At 45.4% G+C, this 9,909-nt stretch overlaps 1 protein-coding gene and 1 long non-coding RNA gene across 3 annotated transcripts in view; one reads left to right on the top strand and one right to left on the bottom strand.

The window, feature by feature from the left end:
• The window catches only part of HPSE (heparanase), a 29,838-nt gene extending 21,902 nt beyond the window's left edge, over positions 1–7,936 (top strand). The window contains exons 10-13 of one of the 2 annotated variants that reach the window (XR_014568351.1): positions 1,183–1,301; positions 2,695–2,841; positions 4,962–6,724; positions 7,077–7,936. Coding sequence is in view for 1 of the 2 variants with exons in the window: in XM_083756611.1 (XP_083612737.1) it covers positions 1,183–1,301; positions 2,695–2,841; positions 4,962–5,121 (426 nt within the window). In the remaining variant the exon portion in view is untranslated. Of the gene's footprint in view, positions 1–1,182; positions 1,302–2,694; positions 2,842–4,961; positions 6,725–7,076 lie in introns of those variants that run through there. The other variant, XM_083756611.1, reaches the window with a different exon arrangement.
• Positions 1–9,909, bottom strand: part of LOC310852912 — a 101,679-nt gene that overhangs the window by 56,244 nt on the left and 35,526 nt on the right. The gene's annotated exons all lie outside the window — the stretch shown is intronic.

A 9,909-nucleotide genomic window follows, 5' to 3' on the forward strand; every position in this document is an offset into this window, starting at 1 on the left:
AAATCGTGCGATGGCGGCACAGCAGCAGCAGGAGGCCCCACTAGCTAAAGTGGTGCTTCAGGTTAAGAACAGTTTCAGGTTAAGAACGGACCTCCGGAACGAATTAAGTATGTAACCAGAGGTACCACTGTATATCACAAGTAGACTCTTCATTACTGCATTTGCAGTTGTTCCAACATAAAATCTATTTTGGAAAGAGAAGAAATGAGCACTGAGCCACTGATATATTTATTACAAGTAAACTCTTTATTTACTGTGTTTGCTGTTGTTTAAGATAAAACCTATTTGGGAAAGAAACTACTGTATTTTTCTGTGTATAACAAGCTCTCATGTATAAGACGCCCCCTATTTTGGGGGACTCCAAAAGTAAAAAAAAGGGGGGAGATTGCCCAGAGTTGCTGAGGTTTGGGGGGGGCAGAGTTGTTGAGCTTTATTTGGGGGGGTGGCCTAGAGTTGTTGACTCTGTCCCCTCGCCAGCAGAAGCTGCCAATCGCCCGCCAAATTGCCATAGCAACAGCCAATCAACACCAGCCCTTGCCGCAGCCACCAATAACACGCCCAATAGCCGTTGACAATCTCCGGCTCGCGGCAGCAACCAATCCCACGTCCCCCCATGCACTATCAGTGTATAAGACGACCCCAATTTTTTAACATAACTTTTTAATAAAAAACCCTCATCAGATACATGGAATAGTATGGGACATTGGGAAAAGTATGGGCCATTTTTATGGGCGTCTATTGTTTGTTTACAGATAGTTGCCTTGGTGATATTATCTTATGTCGATAGCAGTACATTTACCTCGGCAGAGGAAGCCGCAAAGGTGCAAGGAGGGAGTGGATGGGTGGCAAGCAACGACAGCAGGATTGGGTGGGCATGGTGCATGCTGACATCTATTTTGCTTAAAAAAAAAAAATCGCACTGATAATTACCATTATTATTTTTTCAATTTCTTAACTGCCTTTCACCATAAGGTCTCGAGGCAGTCAGGTCGCGGCAATTTAAATTCAAATTTCAAAGCAGTTTAAAATAAATGATAGGAAGAGGAAAAGGATAAGGGTAAATTGCCTTCTGTGTTTTTGATTCCATCTCGCTCCTGCTTATCCACCAACTCTTTGCTGGTTACGTTTCTTTAACATGTTTTTGCTATGCACAAAAGCTGTCTTCTTTTCCCATGTAAATAGGATTATTGGCTTTCTCTGGTATACAAGAAACTAGTGGGCGCCAAAGTCCTGCACGTCAACCTGTCAGGCGAAGACCCAAGGAGGCTTCGAGTGTATCTTCACTGTACAAATGAGCACCAGTAAGTATTCAGCCAAATGCCTAGTAATAATAATAATAATAAATAATAATTTTATTTATACCCCACCCTCCCCAGTCAAGACCGGGCTCAGGGCGGCTAACAACCAATAATAAAAACAAGTTGATTGAAATACAACTTAAAAACAACATTAAAATACAACATTAAAACAATTAAAACATTAAAATGCAGCCTCATCACAGGAGGAGAAAGGAAAAAAGAAAGGGGGGGGGGAATCAAATTGATTCTAAGCTAAAGGCCAGGGGAACAACTTTGTCTTACAGGCCTTGCGGAAAGAAATCAGATCCTGCAGGGCCCTGGTCTCATGAGAAAGAGCGTTCCACCAGGCTGGAGCCAGTGTTGAAAAGGCCCTGGCTCTGGTTGAGGCTAATCTGACTTCCTTAGGGCCCGGGACCTCTAGGGTGTTGCGATTTATGGACCTTAAGGTCCTCTGTAGGGCATATCGGGAGAGGCAGTCCCGTAGGTACGAGGGTCCTAGGCCGTGTAGATTCTGAAGACCTTTTGGAGAAGTAACCCAATTTTGTACTTTCACCTAAGGGGAGACACAGCTTGGGAAAGGTGCAAGGGCTTTGGTACACTAGCTCTGGTGCAGCAAAACACACTAGTGCAATTGCACCAAAGAATCTGAAACTTTGTATATGTCAAGCGTAGATAAAGAAAAATGGGGCAGAATGAAAAGATGGCAGCAAAGACACATAAACTCTCCCCCCTAATTCCAAAAGGAGTTAGGAATCCTCGCTTTGCAAATGCTTTTCTAGGCTAGGATCCTGGTAACTCGCAGGGGCAATTTTTAGCAGATGCTAGCAAAACGCCTGTCACTATGGCAGGAAACGTGTGTGCAGTACGGCCCCACATATTGCTCACCCAGAGTGTCCCCATGGATGGAGAATGGAGTTTGCCCTGCCCTATGCATTTTGCTCCGAGTGTGGCACCTCCTAACTAAGGCCCTTGGCAGGGGCGGACTTTGTAATCTTTTGCAATACGGTGCCCTGGGCGAGGCCGAAATTGGGTGCCGTTGCCATTATAAGAGAACAAGGGAGGTGTTCACAGTGAGTTCCGGCACCTCTTTTTCTAGAAAAATGGCACTGGCTAGTATTTATTGATTTGGGGTTTTCTTTCCCCTTCAGACTTCTCTAAATGCAAAACATAAATGCAGAGATTTCTGTGCTTAAAATACTGCAGTTGTGCATTTCCTCTGATAACGTTTGAGACCTGCAGGTACACAAATTAAACAAACAAACAACTTTGTACTTCACCAGGAGAAAATGCTCATATCAAACAGAATGCCCTTATTTTCATCTGAGGAATGTTGGAGTGTATACTATATATTATCTAGTATATCCTTTTAACAGGCTGCTTCATGTTTTCCTTCCAGCCCGAAGTACAGAGAAGGGGATATCACCTTATTTGCCTTGAACCTCTATAATAGCACAAAACACTTGCAGTTGCCTTCTTCCTTCTCCAGCAGGCAGATAGATGAATATCTTTTACTGCCTCACGGAGAAGACAGCATACTTTCCAAGTAAGCAATTCCAACTTTCCTTGCCTTTCTAAATATTATTTGTTTAATATGAGTTTTAAAAACTTGGGATTTTCAGAGGAGACCCTTTTCATTCCCTTTCAAATGTTGTTCGGGATCTAAAAGGTGTTAGCTATTTCTTTTAACCCCATGTACCCGACTCTTTGATTTGTATATATTGGACAAATGAGGTACCTCAATTGGGAAACTTTTGTTAGGCTGTGTCCACATAATACAGGGGTCAGCAACCTTTTTCAGCCATGGGCCGGTCCATCGTCCCTCAGACCATGTGGTGGGCCGGAGTATATTTTGAAGGGGGGGGGGGGAATGAATGAATTCCTATGCCCCACAAATAACCCAGAGATGCATTTTAAATAAAAGCACACATTCTATTCATGTAAAAACACCAGGCAGGCCCCACAAATAACCCAGAGATGCATTTTAAATAAAAGCACACATTCTACTCATGCAGAAACACGCTGATTCCCGGACAGTCCGCGGGCTGGATTGAAAAGGCAATTGGGCCTCATCCGGCCCCCAAGCATTAGGTTGCCTACCCCTGGCATAATACCTTTGAAGCACACACACGCTATCAAAGAATTCTGGGAACTGTAGTTTGCCCCTCACAAATTTATAGTTCCCAGCAGCCCTTAACACACCTCAGTACCCAAAATTCTTTGAGGGAGAGGAAATGTGCTTCAAATGTGCTCTAAAGCTATAGTGTGTAGACAGCCAGAGTTTCCTGAAGCAATCGTTCCAAGAAGCTCAAGGCGATGCTTATGGCTTTTCCCACCCCCACAACACCTGCACAGTAGGTGAAACAAAAGAGGTATAGACTGGCTTACACAGTAATCGTCACCGTACCTGAGTAATTGGGGCTTAGAATACATCTCACAGTCTGCCAGGCTAACCAATCTAAGTGTCATGTAACATCATTTTGCGTAGCAATTACTTCGCACTTCATTCTGTAACCACACATTAACAATGCGCTTCAACCAGTCATGTGTTCACAGTCCACATTTCTGACTTTTAGTCTCTCAGGGCTATGGGTTCAAGCCCCACATTCGGCAAAAGATTCCTGCATCAAAGAGGGTTGGACTAGATGACCCTCAGGGTCCCTTCCAACTCTACAATTCTGTGATTCCAGGACATTCACAGCACTTAATCTTCAGCTTGAAAATGACTTATATTTCTTGAAACAGTGTTCAAGATTTGACAAAAGATTGTCATTCAAAACAGCAGGCAGATTGTTCATTTTTAATGCAATAAACTTATTATTTTGTTCTTAGAAACTACAGGATCAGGGTTACATTTGTAGGTTTCGGGTCCCAAGTACTAAGGAAATCCTTTCCACCTTAAAAGCATTGCAGCTAGGAAGGAAGTCAAGTGACTTCTCAGAAATTGTGTTTCATCTCAAAAACTGGGAAGCCAGTTCCTGAGAATTCTGCCCACATTTCTTCCTGATCCATATGGAGATTTCCTCAATTTATGATAATGATCTGTCCCTCTATGAACTCGTAAGTGAAGCTGCATCCTGTAACCTTTTGCACTCCAGTTCCCTGATCAGATCCAACTTTCAGCTGGCCAGGAATGACAGCCAGACAGTGTCTGCCAAACTTATTTTTAGCATTCAGATCCACTTTTCTGGAAACACATGGATTTTTCCTTTTATTGAAGAGAGCATTCAGCTTGAACAGTGAGGATGTTTCTACGCAGGAGGCTTGCTTTACATGGTGTTACATGTGCACTATGAACTTACATTGGCCGGAAAGCTTATTCACGTTATAAATACTTCTCTTGTGCATTAAAAACAAGCACACAGGCAAATAGCATATGAGGGTTCAAAAGGGATTGAAGCTCTTTGTCTAACACACATACAAAGGCAACCTAACGCTCTGAAATATACATAGATGGTAGAGTTCCCTGTTACTTAAAGCAGTTCTCATGAAATAATTAAAAAATACATTTTAAAACTTCATCAGTTAGAGATACCATTTTGTATCACAGAATTGTTTTTGTTTTAAAATGGTCTCTTGAAAACAAATGCAACAAAACCTTCACCAGGTTTATTGTCTGAGGAGGACAAATTTTGTGTCTAAAATATACATTCTTTCCTCTCGCAGATCCGTGCAGCTGAATGGTCATGTCTTAAAAATGTTGGATGATGAAATATTGCCCACTCTCAGGGAAAAGCCTCTCAGTCCAGGAAGCCGGCTTGCACTTCCAGCTTTTTCATATGGATTCTATGTAATAAGGAATGCCAAGGTGAGGGCTTGCATCTAGCAACTTAGCTCACGTTCCCAAAATTGAGTTGGTGGCCAACGTGGTGTCAAGACATTCAGCTGCTCCAGATATTTTGGTGGCAGAAACAAAGTCAAGAGTGAAGGGGAATATCCCTCCATCCTGGCCCCCGTTTTTATTTCAACTTTCCACCTGTAACACTTACCTAAGAACTTTGTTTCAGCCACTGTTTTCCCAAGAACGAAAGCTCTGCTTAAGGAGGGATTTCTGTTAGAGATGCAAAGAGGATGGATGTCAGACAGCAAGTCGCAAAATTCGTGGCGTAGGTTCTCAGCGACGTCTACACTGGCTTGGTCATGTACACAGAATGGAAGATGGCAGGATGGTGCTGCACAGGGAGCTGGCTTCAGGCACTAGGTCTGTTGGCAGCCCAACTCTGTGTCACAAAGATGTCTGCAAACATGGCACGAGGGCTGGCAACATCAACCCCACTGTGTGGGAATACTTTGCAGGCAATCGCAGTGCCTGGAGACAGACAGTCAGGTTGTGCATCCATAGCAGTGGTCAGAGAAGGAAAGACCTCTGGGAGGTGTGAAGAAGAAGAAGAAGAAGAAGAAGAGTTTGGATTTGATATCCCGCTTTATCACTACCCGAAGGAGTCTCAAAGCAGCTAACAATCTCCTTTCCCTTCCTCCCCCACAACAAACACTCTGTGAGGTGAGTGGGGCTGAGAGACTTCAAAGAAGTGTGACTTCTCCCAGTAGAGAGACGCTATGGTGCACCTGCAGCAAGACAACTGGATGCCTTCACCTGCAATAAAAGACCATATCAGTCTTCACAGCCCTACCAAGTGCTGTAATTCTCCAACAGTTTGACTTTCTTCCCAAAGGTGAGACTCTTCCATTATCTCCAGAGGCAGACGGATGCCAACAACAACCCTTTGAGCATCTGAGGATAAACAGGGAAATGGACCATTTGAGTGACATCAGGGAAAAGCAATCTTGAGCATAACAGAAGAATAAGCAAAATAAAAAAATTCCTTCCAGTAGCACCTTAGAGACCAACTAAGTTTGTTCTTGGTATGAGCTTTTGTGTGCATGCACACTTCTTCAGATACACTGAAACAGAAGTCACCAGAAGAATAAGCAAGCAGGTTACAGGCACAGCCAAGGAGAAGCAGAATATAAGAGCTGTTGGCCAGCCAGCCTGGAAATTTTTATGGGGCTTCTGTTAGGCTAGCACCAAAACGAGCAGACAAGCTCAAGCATTCTCAGGGATTCTTGTATTCTATGGCAGGGTAGTGATCAGGAGGGACTCCTCTTCGTGATTTCTTATAAATCAGTTGTAGCACTTTTGCAAATGTGTCCGGCACACTTGCATGCTGCCCACCAGCAAACTAGACCTCATCCAGGCCAGTCCCTTAGCTGACATCTGCTGGGTCAAACATACTAGCAGGATCAGCGTGGGAGAAACAGCAACCATCGTAGCCACAAATCCCACTGACAGCCGGTTCCCTTTACACAGTACTTCGTGGGTATTTCTGGCTTCGAAGCTACTGTTGCTAAGGAAGCTGTTTTATGGAAGGTACCCGGTTTCCTTTCCCCCCCAATATGCACAGAGTAAAACCATTTCCCTCTTCATTACAGTGGTGCCCCGCAAGACGAACGCCTCGCAAGACGAAAAACCCGCTAGACGAAAGGGTTTTCCATTTTGGAGGCGCTTCCCAAAACGAATTCCCCTATGGGGTTGCTTCGCAAGACGAAAAAAATCTTGCATCCCCCCGCGGGTTTTCCCCCGCTTTTTTCGCCCTTTTCTTAAGCCGCTTATCAGCTGTTCCGCTGATAAGCCGCTTAACAGCTGATCGCTGGAAGCCGCTTGACAGCTGTAGCGCTAATCCGCTAAGCTGTCAATGGGCTTGCTTCGCAAGACGAAAAAACCGCTATACGAAGAGCCTCACGGAACGGATTAATTTCGTCTTGCGAGGCACCACTGTATAGACATATGACCTACAACAAAATGTTTACAGTGTGACACATTTCTGCTTGGGTTGCAGACATTCTGTTCCCAGTTCTTAACTTTTCATTTCTTCCTTGCCCCACCAGCCCTCCAACACACACACACACACACACACACACAAAAAAAAACATTTCATGCCCTTTGAGCATGCTCAGTTGTCCCTGGGCATTTTGGAGAGACTGAAAAAATCATTTTTGTACTTCTGCAAATGTTGGCATTCCTCCACATCTGCAGATAACTCCCTTTTCTGTGAGGGTAGGGTCATTCTGACTGCATATAAGCCAGGGATAGCCAACACGGTGCCCTCCAGATACTACAGACTGCAGTTCCCATTGGCCCTAGCCAGCATGGCCAACAGGCAAGAATCATGGGAACTGTGGTTCCATCCCTAACAAGCAATTGTAATCAAGAGAATTGAGATTGCTATTAGGCAACAAAGGCAAAACGGTTATAGCTCAGGATTATGAACCCATGCTTTGCATACAAACAGCCCCCACTTCATTCTCTGGCATCCCAAGATGGGGCTTCTGGAAACTCCTATCTGAAGCTCTGGAGAGATGTGGGGAAACCTGTTGCTGGTCTCCAGGTTCCACCATCCCTAATCCTTGGTCACACTGGCTGGGACTGATGGGAGCTGAAGTCCACTGACATCTAGAGGCCACACGTTGGCTTCAGTGAACTTGATGGCGCAATGGTCAAACTCAGGATAACGTTCCTAGTTTTTGGCATGCAGCTTGCCAAAATGCAATTCTAGGCAACTTTACTGTACTTCACTTTGATGTGTGTTCATGTGTTTTGGTACCTGCACGTTTTTGAAATAAACTAATTTATATTAAGCGTTTGCTGTTGTGAATGTTTGGCTTTTTAGTTGTCACATAGCCCCCTTGGTGCTAAAGGGGCTGTTGAATAAGCTCAGGAGTTTCCTACAGGAATGTAGGTGCCACATTTAAAAACCATATAGCTTGATCCTGAACACTTTCATAAAGGAACTCCCACCCCATGAACACTCTAATACCCCCCCCATAGCACAAGTCGAACACAAAGACATGATTCTATCACTTTCCCTTTTACAGCAGACGGCATACCTCCCAAAAAGAAGTTACTGTGGGGATTGCAGCTAAGATAAGAGCCAGCAGGTGGTGTCATTGTCCCAACTTTTTTTAAAATAAAAACAACCAATGTTTTTGACCCCCATGTGCAACAGTGTCAAAAACTAGTAACCTAGCTTCTTCAGGGTTTCTGCATGGTAGGTAAAGGTAAAGCACCCCTGGATGGTTAAGTCCAGTCAAAGGTGACTATGGGGTGCGGCGCTCATTCGCTTTCAGGCGAAGTGAGCTGGCGTTTGCCCACAGACAGCTTTCTGGGTCAGGTGGACAGCATGACTAAACCGCTTCTGGTGCAACAGGACACCGTGACGGAAGCCAGAGTGCACGGAAACGCCGTTTAGCTTCCCGCTGCAGTGGTACCTATTTATCTACTTGCACTGGTGTGCTTTCAAACTGCTAGGTTGGCAGGAGCTGGGACACAGCTATGGAAGATCCCAGGGATTTGAACCGCCAACCTTCTGATCCACAAGCATTTAAAGGTTGAACCAGAAGACAGCTCCTGAATGTCTATTTGAAGAGCATACCATTCCACAGCACTGGGCCAATGACCCTAAGGTTGATGTCCAATGAGCCTCGCTAACCCAAGGGCCAAACAACAACACTCCTGCCAGTGATCTCTGTGATCGAGTTGGAATATAAGGGTTTAGGCACTCCCTAAGGTACGCGGGTGGCGCTGTGGGTTAAACCACAGAGCCTAGGACTTGCCTATCAGAAGGTCGGCGGTTCAAATCCCCGCAACGGGGTAAGCTCCTGCCAACCTAGCAGTTCGAAAGCACGTCAAAGTGCAAGTAGATAAATAGATACCGCTCTGGCGTGAAGGTAAACGGCATTTCCGTGCGCTGCTCTGTTTGCCAGAAGCGACTTTGTCATGCTGGCCACATGACCCAGAAGCTGTACGCCGGCTCCCTCGGCCAATAAAGCGAGATGAGCGTCGCAACCCCAGAGTCAGCCATGACTGGACCTAATAGTCAGGGGTCCCTTTACCTTTAAAGTACCCTGGACCTAAGTAGTCCCCGACCATCCGAATCTTGGTGGTCACATTCTGTACCAGCAGGAGTTTCTGACCGAGGATCAAATGGACATCTTAACAGCAATATTAATAATAGTGTCTTGTTCAGATAATCACATTCAATAAAATACAATTTGAAAACAATCATATTTGCCCCTGGAAGGTAGACAGTCCACAATTAATATTTTCAGGTCAGAGGTGGGGCCTGAGGCTGGTTGGTAAAGGTAAAGGTAAAGGTACCCCTGCCCGAACGGGCCAGTCTTGACAGACTCTGGGGTTGTGCGCCCATCTCACTCAAGAGGCCAGGGGCCAGCGCTGTCCGGAGACACTTCCAGGTCACGTGGCCAGCATGACAAAGCTGCATCTGGCGAGCCAGAGCCGCACACGGAAACGCCGTTTACCTTCCCGCTGGTAAGCAGTCCCTATTTATCTACTTGCACCCGGAGGTGCTTTCGAACTGCTAGGTTGGCAGGCACTGGGACCGAGCAGCAGGAGCGCACCCCGCCGCAGGGATTCGAACCGCCGACCTTTCGATCGGCAAGTCCTAGGCGCTGAGGCTTTAACCCACAGCGCCACCTGCGTCCTAGGCTGGTTGGAGCTTCAGCCAAAAAAACAAAACAAACAAAAAAAAAAAAAACCAGCTGAGGCTGGTTGGAGCTTCAGCCAAAAAAAAAAAAACCCCCATACGAAACACGGTTG

Source organism: Podarcis gaigeae (assembly GCF_964106915.1).
Source record: "Podarcis gaigeae genome assembly, chromosome: 9".
NCBI lineage: Eukaryota > Metazoa > Chordata > Lepidosauria > Squamata > Lacertidae > Podarcis > Podarcis gaigeae.